The 14,511-nt window shown below is 34.1% G+C and overlaps 1 protein-coding gene across 35 annotated transcripts in view; it reads left to right on the plus strand.

Annotated features, from left to right (window-relative positions):
* RIMS2 (regulating synaptic membrane exocytosis 2) overlaps window positions 1-14,511 on the plus strand; it is a 448,944-nt gene that overhangs the window by 49,267 nt on the left and 385,166 nt on the right. For 29 of the 35 annotated variants that reach the window (XM_017806448.1, XM_017806450.1, XM_017806455.1 and 26 more), the window contains exons 2-3: window positions 9,234-9,266; window positions 9,664-9,750. The exons of the other annotated variants lie outside the window; for them this stretch is intronic. In XM_017806448.1, coding sequence (XP_017661937.1) covers window positions 9,234-9,266; window positions 9,664-9,750 — 120 coding nt within the window. The remainder of the gene's footprint in view (window positions 1-9,233; window positions 9,267-9,663; window positions 9,751-14,511) is intronic. 35 annotated transcript variants of the gene reach the window in all.

Raw genomic sequence — 14,511 nt, forward strand, 5'->3', positions numbered from 1 at the left:
TCTTCTATACATCAAATGAATCACGAGACAACATCTGTTTTTAGAGAAAACCACTTGTGCTTTCTTTCAGTAGCATGTAAACTGAGCATTGTATTTACTTCAATTGCCTCATTTAGTCAGAGATATTACATCACAAATAGATGAGATTATATCACAGCAATTTCCAATGATTTTCAGATTTTCAGATATGAACTAATAAATTCTGTAGAATATGTGGATAGAAATTCAAAGTGATCTAAAGTGATTCAAAGTATTCCCATTTATACTTTTATTCAACAAAGTATATTCTCAGGAAAAAACAGTATTTTATCTTTTATTCTCACAAAAGAGTTCTTATTAATAGTATAATACAATAATAATATATTATCTAATGTTATATAATATATAATAAATAATATATGATAGTATAATATAGAAATTATTCCCTCAGAAAATACTAAATAAAATTTATTTAATAATATTAAACTCTCAAGATTTATGTGAACAGCAACAGCAAATTAGCAAAAATCAATGATTTCTTCATAAACTGACTATTTGAAAGCATAGTCACAAAATTTGTATGGAACAATAGATTCTACATTGCTGTTGTATTTCTCATTTATTTTTCTTTTCCTGGTTTTTCAATTCCTGTTTAATTCTTAGATTCTAATCTTGGTTTTGTAGCAGAAGTTGTGTTCTTTTTTTGTATTTTTCTGCACTTTAGTAAGCCAGGCCGACAGAGGAAGTATTTGTATGCCAATACCCCTGTCTATTATACAGTAGTGATCCAGAGCTTCTTGTGTGAGGAGGTGCAGGACATAAGTCTGCCCCAGAAAGGGGCTCTCTGTAAGGCTGCTTTTGAAGAGAACAAGAACAAATTTGTGATATTTGTGATATTTGTTGTTTGTGTTCCTGTTGTATGGTCCGTAAGTAGTCCTTCTCTAGGATTGCTGCAGTCTGGAAGAAATTTGAATTCATTTCATGCAAATAAATGTCTGAGAAAAGCTAACTTATTGTCTACTCTGTAGTTTTTAAGCACTTCAGTATATATGTTTTTCACCTGGTGGATGACAATAATAGATAGATAGATAATAATGTTATAAAATTGTTATTTAACAGGCAAAATAACTTATCAAATCCAAAGTAATTATCAATGCATTTAAATTAATTACAGACTTAAAATGAATTTTTATTTAATTCACCTGCTAGCAGATGAGCCTGGGGTTACATATTTCACTGTAGAAGCTGGTGACAGTACAAGCATCTGTGAAAGCACTTTCTGCAGGAGATGCTTGGAATGCCATCTACTGTTGAAGAAGTAAAAAACCAACCCAAAAGCAATGCAAAACCCTTAGGAAAAACTGCCTTTTTTAGTGATTTATTCTGAAATGACACTCTACTTACATTGTACATCTATACATTTATTACTTGTCAGGCCATCCTTTTTGCAGAATATTTGAAATATATTATGTAGAATTCAACTGATGTTCTGAAAAAGTCTTAATTGTGCTTGATTAGAGTATCTGAGTTTTTGTATCAATTTTAAAATTAGGCTTTCTTCTTTGTTTTATTAATTCCCTGAGAATTTCAGTTATCTGCAAAACAGTGTGAAGCATAAGTAAAAAATAAAGTCTCCTCTTTACAATACAGAAACAATAGAAATTGCATTTAGTAAGGAAAGTTGTGATCCAGACAGTGAAATAAATATCCCTTAAAAATCCTTATTATTAAAATTTTCATTTAAAATATTTAAACCTTTCCCTGGAAAAAAAAATTGCCTTTTTTGGATGCTTTTTAAGAAAAACAACCACAGGACAACAACTAATATGGTATTTGATTATCTGTTACTGAAATTCATTCTGGTAAAATTATGTTTGGAGGTTATAGATCTACTCAAGTTTGACTAGTCTTGTACACCTGTATGTTACGTTGGGATATATTTGGGCATGTTATTACTATAATAATGGTAAATGTTTGCATTTTGGTTATGAATAAGATGATATAATTCACAGTCATCTTGGTACAGTCATCCTCATTTCCAGAAGTAAATTATGGCTCACTGTAATGCTGCTATTGTGGTAGGTTTCACACATCCTTGTAGGCAAGACTGTAAAACCTTTGCTTTTTCTCTTTACACGAATGATACAAGATTACAGTGGCAGACCTAAGATCTATTTCAGCACTCCTGTGGGGAAACCTGACTTTTTAAAAAGTAACATGAACTGTAAGACTATTTTTCTTAATGATTGTATTGGAGGAAAATTTTCTTTCCAGTTGACTGTTTGTTAAACTGTTCTTAAAAGTATAGGAAAATACACAAGCAAACCCAAGATCTGGCAACTTCAAACTAACAACAATAAGAAAGTAAAAGATTATTGAAATGTTCTTCAGTTTTGTTTAAAAATAGATACATTCAAATGAATTCTAGCTGTCAAAAATTAATCTTTGTTAGGAGTTTGGGTTGTAGTAGTATCTGTAACTTAAACATTTTCCAACCAAATCTCACCTCAGATTTGCTATAAGGCCCCCATCATTACACAGAATTGCGTTTAGTAAGAAGTGTTATGCGACAATTTGACAATTTTGCCTCTCTTCCAACTTGGAAAATGAAAGTCCAGTATTTTTTTTCTGATTGATGCCTGCTATCTCAAGTTGATTTTTTTTTTTAATTCTACATAAATCATCTGCCTGAAATGTCCACATATCTACAGGATTTGGGACAGTAACACTTATTAAATTGGAGAGAAAAAATTAAATCCAAGTAAAACTATTTTGCACCCCCCAATAAACTGAAATATGCATGTGCTTAAAACTCAACCAGCTAAAATATCCTGAGTAAAGGCAGTTGCTGATTATCTGGAGGCCTTGAAGAAGTGTCAGGGTCTCATGTGAGGCTTTTCAGCCTGTGTATAGTATATATAGTATATGGTGTATATAATTTTTGTGTTTCCAAATTTTTGTACGTGCCTCATTCCCTCAGCAGACACAAGTGGGAAGCAGCTGGCATATTCCACATGGCAACAAATTATAAGGTTGATGGCTTACAAATTCTGACTTAGAAATTCCCACTTACTCTGTGATAACCAAAATAATCTTTTGCTTGCTAATTATAGAAAAAAAGATGCAGTAGCCCATTTTAAACTATGTGGTAGATTTGGACAAACACTGTATTTTTAATATTGAACTTTTAGTATCACCTCCCTGGTCTAGGCCTCCTGCTTGCAATTTTGGATAACCTTCAAAAGAGATCATTGATCCATGAATTAATTATTGGAACTGTATGTAATATAATGGCCACCTTTCAGTGTAGTACTTATTTATTATTACAGTTGTACTATAGTAGTTTTCTCATGTGCTGATTTGTGAGTTTGACATTCATTTTTATGGTTTTACTATCAACACCATAACAAACACTAAGGAAAAAGTCTGGCCAAGTTAGGAAATGTGTGAGAAGTGAGGGAGCTTTTATTTGTAGAACACAGTGTCTTTATCTCTTACTCCAGAAACAAATGATAGGAAACATTTTTGCCCTGAAGAGTTCATATCCGAAGATAAGCAGTGTCTGGTTTTTTTTGCTGGATTTGAATTAAGCAAAACATGGTGTCAGTGTATTCAGTTTACAGTTGAAAGTACAGGGCTGTTGAGCACTATGTTCTTGGTTGCAGTGAACCACATTTTAGTATATATTTTATAGAAATATCGGTGTCAAAATTTCGCTCTGAGAGTTGTTTGTCTGAAACATTAGATAAAATTATCCCACTTCTAATTATCATCTAAATGTTGGAGTAGTCTTAATCTTACAGAATTTGTTATGTTTGTGGGTGATGTTTATCTGAGGTTCCTTCAGGGAGCTCATTCAACCTAGATTATTGCCCAGGAGAATGTATGTGCTTGTCTATGACGTGTGTATGGTGCTTTCTTGTTTTTTGTCTTGTATCTTTAAGATAACTTCACTTTGGACTTCAGGGATGTTTAACCTCTTCAGCTTGGAGTTAGATAGGTTTTAAATTTATTCTGTGTAACAGGTATTGTTTCTAGCCCAGGTAACCAACTTCACTTTCTTGTTCACTAATAACAAATGTTCAATAGCCTCTCTGCTGCTGATCTTGGAGGTGTTTTTGTGGAAACTGCTGGTCCTTTTGTAACAAACAGAACAAAATTAGTCAGGAAAATCACTTGCATACATTTTCAGGAAAATATTCCTTTGGAAAGACATTACTTTATTGTCCAAAATATGATCATTCTCAATTCAAATACCTATACTCTCTGAATTAATACAAAACTTGGAGCAGTCATATAAAATAAAGACTTTAATTTTGATCAAAAATAGATAAGCTACATATTCTAAGGTATATGTTCTTATAGCCTTGATAGGATAATCAATGCAGAGAATCAATTCAGTTAATATGTAAATATTTTACAGTTGTGCAATTGACGTGGATTTATGTTTGACCTTATCTCTCTTTTCTTGGAGTTAAACATACTTATATAATTTAACTTAATTAATCTCATAGAGTTGCACTCTTTCAAGAAAATAGTTGATTGTACATGTATTTGACTATATCTGTTAACTCGACTGTTTTGTCTGGAGTGGGTGCAGGCAAAGTTATATATTGTGCATGTGTCACATGTCTTGACTTCCAACGTGGGACTGTAGTCACTGCAGTCACTGCAACTAATCCTTTTTTTTGGCATTTGGTGCAGGGCATATAATTGAAATACTGTTACAAAGATTTAGAAAAAGAAAAGTAAAAATCTAGGAAAATGAATCAATGGACCTTTAATTTGAAGACAGAATGGTGGAAACTTTAGAATGTGATCTTATCCCTTTTTCAGTTCAGACCCTAGTTTGACGAAGGGAATGGGCAACCCCACAAGGGTTTGAATATGTTATGCACTGAATGTCATTTTTTGGTGAGAAAGAATGGGAGCCACACGGAAGGGAGAGGGAAGGGAGGTTAGAGTTTTATCATTGTTTCTTTAAGTCCTATTTTATTTTCAGTGCCATTTTCCAGGGTGTAAGTTCAAGGGGAGGAAGTTATTCTATATTAAGAAATATTGGTGATGGGAAATACTTTTAGAGATTATGATGTTTGCATACTTTGAGAATGGGAATATTTAAGTTGCAGAGAAAGCCTGTTACATACATTCATTAAAATCTTTTCACTAGTTTTCCGTTTAGAAGACAGTTGTGAATTACCAAAAGATTTTGGAATAGTTCATATCTACTTATGACTTTTTATTCCTGCATATCAGATCTCCTTGTCCTTGTAGGTCCACGGATGACAAAATTGTGAATCTTGAGTGTTGTTGCATTAGATATAGATATTAAGATGTTTATGCCTACCAAGGATGGCTGATTCCGAACTTTGGATTTCCCCAAACTTCATTTGAGAAGAGCTAGATACCTGTTTTATTTCAGATATCTAGGAGGCGTACAGTGTGTTTTAAGGGTCATTTTCATGGATTGAGGCACCTGAATTCTGCCCCCATGTTTTTGTGGCTATACATCCAAGTATGTAAAAGTACAGATGAGCTCTGGTAAGAGAGTGCTCGTTAATTTACCTGTGTGCAACACATCTTTTGGAAAGAATGTTTTATGGTTTTGAGATAGTAGATTTTAGAGAGAAGCTTTTATTGGTGGCAGTAGCTTGAAAAATAGAAATGTATTAGGAGTTTAAAGGAATAAGAATAATTTTTATGTTGATGTTTTCATTACTTTGTCTCCTGCTTCGATTTTTCTTGTTCTCCTCCCTCTTCTTTCTGTTCTCTTCTTCTATTCATTCTCTGTGCTGGTGGGAATAGCCTTAATCTTTGAGGAAATTTTCAGTACATGGACAAGATCTAACATCAAAAAGTGTTCATGAGACTTGAAATCTAACTTAATGATTCTAGCTACTGGAAAAGATCAAAGGGATCTGGCACTGGCACTGTGTAGGCTTACAGAGGAACACAGGAGTAATGGTGCTATGTATGTTTTGAGGGCAGAGATTCCTGATAACAAAAGTGCAAGGTGTAAAAATTCCTGTTGGCAAGTAGAAAAATCCTGGCTTGTTTTCAAGTGAAAGAGTGTATGCAATTATGATCTGTGCAAACAAAAAAACTGTGACAAAAGCTTCAGACTCCTCTAACATTTTAGAATAAGTGGTAAAATATTTAATATTCTGCACTGTTAGAATGCATTGTCTGTCACTGTTGATCCGACACATTGTCTGCAGCCTCTTGTTGGTTTTAGTAAACAGATATCGATCAGAGTTTGTTTTTAATGAATGATGAGAACTGGCATTGTTCTTGGCAGAGTTTTGAGCAAATAGAGTTCAAAAAAAGACATAAGAAGGTAAACTGAAGACAGGTAGTCTGGAAGAAGCAGAATGTAGTCATTCTACTTGGGGTCTTTCAGTTGGTCTGTTGAGAAAATGGAGATTTGGGATTTTTCTGACCTGGCGATACACTTCTTTTAAGCAATTATTAGTTTTTGATCTTTGAAAGGAGGGGAGAAATCATTGCATAAATATGGGACTACACAATCCAGTGAAACACAAAGAAGTTCTTGTAACCAAAGGAAATAAGCTGTATGTGTATATGTAGACAGGGTTCAAGTATCTGGAGTCTCTTCAGCCCTTTTCTGTCTGGAAAAAATATTTAAATTACAGCAGTGTTAAAAATACATTCTGTGTGTTTTATCTAATAAATCATTATTTCTATCAGTTACTACAACTTCTAATTTCATCTGAATGAAGAGTCTTTTGGAAAGAAAGCAGAAGAAATTAGTCTGTGGTTTTCTGATTTAGCTTCAGAATCTCTCTCCATTCTCTGACCTTGAAAGATAAATACCTGAGCTGCACACCTGAAAGGTTCAGGCTTGTTGATCCACAAGGTCAATATTTGTTTAATTTCATATGGTAGAATGTATTAAATAGATTTTTTTGTAATTTCTTTTCAAACTGTAATTTGCCTTCCATGCTTTTTATAAAGTCAAGGAAGATCATTGCCTAATCCAGGGACTGAAGGATGTATGGAGAGTGCTCAAGGAATGCGTCACTGTTATATAATAATGGAAGCTCTTGTCCTCACATAACTGCAGTGTTGGAAAGTGTATAGTGAATGAGACAGAGAATTGTGGGAGGAGAAAAGATTAATTTATAAGAGAGATATTTTGAATTGTAGGGTCAAATTATATACTGGCTTAAAACAGCATGTTCCTATAAAATGCTGAGAAAATAATTTTAAATGCAGGTTTTCAAAGTGTCGGCTTTTGGACAATGTGTTTTATTTAATGGTGCAAAACTAAAAACTGATTGTAAGATTTTCAAAAATACCAAGGGTTTGCAGCTGCATTTGAAGTCATCATATATATACTATTATGTAAAGATTCTAGATCCTGTTGAAAAAAAATACCAAAATTTCAAACTACACACTTAGAATTAGTGTGCAGTATTACAATTTTGATTTTACACTATTCTGATCTCAGTTCTACGTGTGAAGAAATATTAACCATGATCAGTACCCGAAGGCAAGATGTTGGTTGTAATCTGATCATGTGAAGGGCTCAGATTTCCTTTATTTACTTCAACAGAAAAATTCACAATGAAGAAATAACTTAAAAGTTCGCAGTTAGTTTGTTTGGAAGTCATATACGGAGAGGAATATAAAGATTAGTGGTATATTCAGTCTTCTTTGTCCAGTTGTCAGAAAGATCAAATTTACGGTGTTTAGTTCTATGTATGTGACTTAGGAGCTTTGAATTATTGTCTGAGAGTGTTTCCTTCTCACAGCTGACCATACAGAGCTGTAAGGCTGTAATTTTATGGGATCTAAATTAAAAGTCCTGGCCTACATAGTGAAAAAGTATGAAAATGCTTTGATTCCCTGCCCTTCCCACTCCTCCAGCTTTGAATTTCTATGTTGGAAAACTAGTGTGGATTCTCTTGATTAAAGACAATATTATGATTAAGATGCATGGTAGAGTGGAATTGCAACTGCATGAGAAATTTTTATTTTCACATTTTTTATTTCTTTGGAATATACCTGCTTGTTTTTGTGGGATTGTTTGTTTACTTATTTGTTTGTTTTGTTTTGGTACTGGAACATTTCTTTGTATAAAATTCCTAACATGCTGAAGAGGCAAAACCATGCTTGAAGACATTTTACTGTGTGTTGAATGTTCAGTTTTCCTTTTGTATAGGAAAAGTTTTGGAAAGATTTTAGTATTTCTTATCATCCATTTATTTAGTTCTTGTTTAGTCACTGAATCCTGTTTATAGAGATATTCCCTGTGGTATCATATAGTGAAGGAGATGTGGAGCTATTTTGATGAGCTTTAATTTTCTGTGCAACCCTAAGAATCCACCTAAATTACAAGCCTGCACTTCCTGTTAAGTTAGGTGAGAGTATTCTCTTTAGAGACATTCAGAATATCTATTTAGGAGCATTTTTGGTTTTTTTTAACACACAGGGAAAGTAGATCCTAACTTAATATTTAAGACCAATACCTGCAATTAGAGGATATAAATATTTCTGTGAGTATATGTCTCTGTTCTTGAGTTTGGTTTAAAACATCACCTTGATCACTCAAGTTAAAGCATGTATTTCAGATGGAATGTTTTCCTAAATGCAGTGGACAGATGTTAATCAATACTAAACAGGCCTACTGTATGTATTATCTACTTATTTCTTTAAGCAAGTCCTAGTAAAGTTCACTCAAGAGTAAAATTCCCTAGCTTTCCTTCCTTAGTTTTTAGAGTTACATTGTCTGCAGGTCTTGATATCACTGTAGTTTAATAAATGTAGTGGAGATTTTCCTTTAATCTATTAGTTTAGGATATTTCGTTTTAAATGGCATGTTACATGTTACAAATTCACCTTGAACTATGATAGGCAGTTCAGTTGTAAATAAAAATAAAAAAATAGATTGTAGTTTACATAATCAAAGCACCTTCCTTTGCATTTATAGCTGAATGTATTCCTGAAAATGTTTTAACATGATATTGTGTGCAAAGAATTGAAAGTCAGTTATGGAACATTACCAATTTAATTTTGCAACTATAAGTTTCCTATACTTGGCATTCCCAATTTTTAATCCTAAATGCAAACAAGTCCAGAGTACAATTTAATGTAAACATAAACAAATATTAAAGAAAATCCTTTTAACTCAAAGTGGGAACTTTCCCCAGCCCATTTAATACAGATTTTAGAACTTTAGGGTCGTTGTTTTACAACATGTTGCACTCAGTTGTGCAAACTTATCTTTTTAGGGTCAAAGAAGAGCAAAAACCACAGTCGACACAGTAAGTAAAATATCTGAAAGATGCAATAGGCTTGACTTTTCTACCTTTGCCATGTTCTGCTCTCTGCACCTTTGATGGTATTAGCTTTCACTGATACCTGATAGGCTGCAGGTAGTTTGTCATCTGCTTCCTGACTGGCTTGTAAGAGAGCTGCCTGCAGCTTCTTACTCCATCCACATGTTAGCTGGATGTAGGTTCTTGCTGCCTGCTTGTGAACTGGTGAACTGTAAAACTTTACTTCCCTTACATCCTTAGTGGCTGACTTAGTTCTGCAGCTAACATTCCCATTGGCTCTAGCTTTTCCGCCTGTGTATTTCTAATAGTGTTGAATAAGAAAACATTTAAACTAGTGTGGTTTTGTTGGTTATTCAGTCACATTATTTGCTTGTTTAAACAGGTGGTTTCCCTTTAGTGGGATCACTGAGCTGGTAAATAACGTTCTCCAACCACAGCAAAAACAGCAAAATGAAAAGGAGCCCCAGACGTAAGTAAGCTGCTCTCTGTAGACTAAGTAATGTCTGTATAGCATTAGAACATACTGGAGAGTATGTTTGAAGTAATTGCCATTTAGAACACTCAGCTGAGGGCATTTTATAAGGTGAACACCATTTGCTTTCCAACCTTCATTTGCAAAGGGAAAACCGAAAATCAGGTTTTACTCTCCTTGTCAGTAACATAAGAGATTACATCAGAGTACACCTGAAGGAGTTATTGCTGCTTCGTTTGTCTTTTTTTTCTGCAAATGTTCCATATATAAAACTCCCAGTGAAGTGATGTGTTTACTGTGCATGAAGAGCTGGAATGACAAGACGTAGTATTATGTATAGCATGTCTATGCACATGCATGGTGTTTGTGATATTGTTTATGCATAGAATGCTATATGAATATACATAATATGTATGAAGAAATTTCCAAGGACCAGGAAAATGTCCTTTCATTTTTTTTCATGCTTTTAAAATATCTGTAAAGTTTCAGAACTTTAGCAGATATAAGGTGAAATCTTGGGTCAGTTAAGAGGCCAGTATTTCATCCACAGACCTTGTATTGTTAAGTCATTACTTTTTTTGCTTTTGAAAATTTTAAGATTTAACAGAAACTGGCAAAGCTAGGACATTCAGTCTTAGAGTAGAACTTAAAGCACTGAGCTGAAAATATTCCTTTCATAAAGACAACCCAAAAAACATTTATTATTCTAAATTTTCAAATTCTTAAAATGTTACTTCTGATATTATTTAAGCTTTAAACAGTTAAGTTGCTGTTTTTCCTTTCTTCTAAAGGTGAATGCCTTGTAAGTTCACATGATAAAAGAAATGTTTGCTTTTGAACTTGGGCACAATTGGTTTAAAGCTTACATAAAACTTGTTAATTATTTTCCAAGCAGAATCAGTTTTAGTTTGTTTTTTAATATGTATATTTAAGTGGACCTTCATACTTGTGGGTCATGAAAACTATGATATTGTCGTGGGTTAAAAAGGGTTTCCCCCTGGAGTTGGAAAGTGGTTTATTGGAAATTGGATTTTTGGGGCTCCCAAACCGTGACAGATATGCTTTTTGAATACACAGTAAGAAATTGTCAAAAATTAAAATGGAAAAATAGGACTCAAAATTGATATTCTGTAAAACAGTGTATTATTCTGAGCTCTGTTTCTGATATTCTCATGTAAGTTCTTATAAAATTGTATATAATATGGATAGTGAATATTTTCTTTATTGGTTATTGTTAGATACTGACAATATTGCATTTTGTTCACAACACCTCAGTACCTGCTTTGTATTCCCAGTTTCCTTAACTCAGCAAAGTTTGTTCTACTTGTACATATGAAGCATATGGCTTTCAAGAAACCAAAAATACTATAAAGGCAGTGTAAACAGTTACGTTACAGATGACAAAAACTATTTATAAATGGTTACTTTTATTATGGAAGAATTTTTTTTGAACAGTGATCTCTTTGGCAACTGGCTTTTTTCAGTGTTTTTATTATGTAATTAACAAATTAACTAATTTGTGTACTCAATGAACTTGCAGATAGCATAAGACTGGGAGAAGAGTAACATCTAATGGCAGGACTATATTAAAAATTATCCTTAAAAACCAAAGCTATGGTTATGATGTGATGATGCCATTCAAAAGCATAAATGCAAAGTGGTGTAGTTATGTAGGGGTGGTTTATGTGGTTGACACAGGATTAAGGAAAATGGTGTAGGGAGATATTCTTTGGCAGAGAATCAGAGAGCCATTATAGTATGTAAGTTGAACTGTAGCCAGTATTGTTAAAGAGATTAATGTCATACAGGAATGTGCAGACAGTAGCCAGGAAGCACCATGCAGAAGTTGGCACACTGCTAAGCTTTGCTAAGATCTCACCTGGAATGGCATGCCCTTCTTTGGGAAACATTCTTCAAAAGTTATGTGGAGAAGATAAAATTCAGTGAAGAGTAATAAGAATGAGTAATTAAATGTCTATAAACATATGTGTTAAGAAAGAATCAAACACATGAGGTGATTGAGCCTCCTGAAGAGGAAATCCCAGGGGATGAAGGATGGAGAAATCTTTAATTACGCAGAATGTTGCTGAAACAGGAAAGGAAATAATGTCTTCTCCATGCTTCTGGTGGTGCAGGAGAAAGGAGTAGGCTGAAGTTGTCTTAGGGAGAATTGAGCTTGATAGGGAAAACCTTTCATGGAAAGAAAACTTAAAATGCTTGCTTAAAAAGTTTGTCTTGTGTGGAAGCCGTGAAAATCTTAAGGAGCACATTTGGCAAATCTGCTAGAAGAGAGAAAAGTGTATCTGGTCCTATGCTAGGACAAGAGAATGGACTAAGTGACTTTTGAATGTGTCTTAGAAAGACACTTTTGAAAGACACTTTTGAAAGTGTCTTCCAGCACTGCTTATTTGTGGTAATTTCATTAATTTATTAATTATCAGGATTTATTTTTGTGATTATTGTAAACTTGCAGGGAGAAAATTGAACAGAAATACTAATGGTATAACTTTTCAATTTTATTTCTTTTTCTGACTTTAATGACTCGCAGAGAACTGTTGTACCTGGGAACGCTGTGGGACACTGGGTAGGAGAACAGATGCCTGAAGAAATTTTTATCACTACCCATACATATCGGGGCATTTTCCACTTGAAATCACTGTCAGTATCTGAGTCTGTAATGGATTTCAAGATGTGTCTGACTGTCCACTTTTGCTGATGAAAATACTTGTCTACAGTGATTCTGGGGAGGACAAAATGTGGTGGTAGGAGGCAGAAAAGGAATGAGTAGTGTCTGAAAACATAAGGTATCATGTTAAAATTTCAGTTTTGCTCTGGAGAAAGTATTTTTGAAAAACCATTGACCAGGTATCCTTATGGGCAGAGGCAGGGTTAGTCTGACACTTTTGGACATGAATTCTATACCGTAAAATCACAGGATAGCTGAGGTTGGAAGAGACCTCTGGAGGTCATCCTGTCCAACCCACCTTCTCAGGCTGGGTCACCTAGGGCCAGTTGTTTAGATGCATTTTGAATATCTCCAGGGATGGGGACTCTAGAACCTCTGTGGGTAAGAGATAGATGTGCTAGTGCTAGAGTGAAAAGTGTTTCCTTCTGTTGAGAGGGAATCTCCTGTACTTCAGTTTGTGCCTATTGCCTCTGATCCTGTCACTGGACACTGCTGAAAAGAGCCTGATTCCATTCTCTTTGCACCCTTGCTCCAGGTATTTGTATTTACTAATATGATCCCCTCCCGAACTTTTTCTTCTCTAGGCTAAACAGTTCAAGCTCTCTGTCTGTCCTCATGTGAGAGATACTTCAGTCTCTTCACCATCTTTTTGGCCTTTTGCTGGACTGTCTCCAGTATGTCCACGTCTCTCTCAAACTGGGGAGCCCAAAAGTGGACACAGAATCCTAGGTTTGACCTCATCAGTGCTGAATAAAGGGAAGGATCTCATTGTTCTTCATTAGGATTTGGTGGTCTTGTGTCTAAGGGTTTGACTTGGAGTTTATATTTTTTTTGCATGAATTTTGGAACATTATGTAATGGTATTAGGCTCCAATCAAAAGAAAGGGATTCCCATGCTAGGAGGCACTAAAGATTCAGCTAGTGTAATATTGTGTATTGGCAGTGCCCAGCAATGAATATCTGAGAACACACGTAAGAAGAGGGTTATGCACAGACTAATTCCGATACAGGTATTTTAGTGGCTTCCTGAGGCAATGTCTGCATGCATATTGCTGCATTTATTTCATGGCCAATAGGAATCTAATTGCCATCACTATTTTCAGTCCCATTTTAAACCTGTTTATATTTTTGGCTTTAGAACTTGGTGAAAATGAATTCTACAATTTAATTATCTGCTGTATCGAGGAGTTGTCACCCTTTGTTTGCTTTAAACCTACTCCCTGATATTTTCATTGGGAAGTGCTAGTCTTGTGTTATGTAATTCCTTATATACTTTGTCTATACTATGTATAACATTCACACATTTCTATTACATTCTGTGCAGTCTATTATATTTCATTCATTTATCCCTTCAAGCTGCAGAGTCAGCTTCTGTGAAAGGCACTCTGTGCTTTTGGCCATCCTTATTGCCTTATCTCCTTTAAAAACTCTAATAGATCTTTCTGAATTGAGGGTGATCAGTGTTCCTCACAGTATCAGATATGAGAGTTCTGTGAATTTATACAGTGGTTTAGGAAAGAAAGTTTCTAAAGTTTGCTGCTTAAAGATAACCAACTATTGAAAAGATTGAAAAGTTTTTTTCCCTTTTCCCGTGAACATTTTTGTTTATTTTCAGGCTGGAAGTTTAGTTACTCGTTAAGAACTGTAAGAGAGAGATCATTGACGTTGACAGCAGAAATTGAGCCTCTTTTCTTGTTTTGATAGTTATAAGCACATTATTAATAAATGGTAGAATGTTTATATCAATACAATAGTAGAATGTCAATATCAAAAGTCATTAAGCATAATGCTTTTTGTGTCTAAACTATTTCAAAATAAATAGAACAAAATATTTCATCACCTTTTTTGTTCTTTCACTAGACTAATTCTAGGAGAGATCAAAAAATGCATTGCTTAGCACAACATTGGGATTTTTGCTGCTAAAAATGTCTTTTCAATAAATAAATATTTACATGTGTTTCTGGAAGTTATGTTGTCACTACAAGGAAATGAAGATCAAAAATTATTGTAAAATGATACCAAGTAAAACCTTTTTCCATTTTTTGTAAACTACATTATTTTTTCTATTGGTA

This window comes from Lepidothrix coronata, unplaced genomic scaffold (assembly GCF_001604755.1).
Source record: "Lepidothrix coronata isolate B3197 unplaced genomic scaffold, Lepidothrix_coronata-1.0 Scaffold15, whole genome shotgun sequence".
NCBI classification, from domain to species: domain Eukaryota; kingdom Metazoa; phylum Chordata; class Aves; order Passeriformes; family Pipridae; genus Lepidothrix; species Lepidothrix coronata.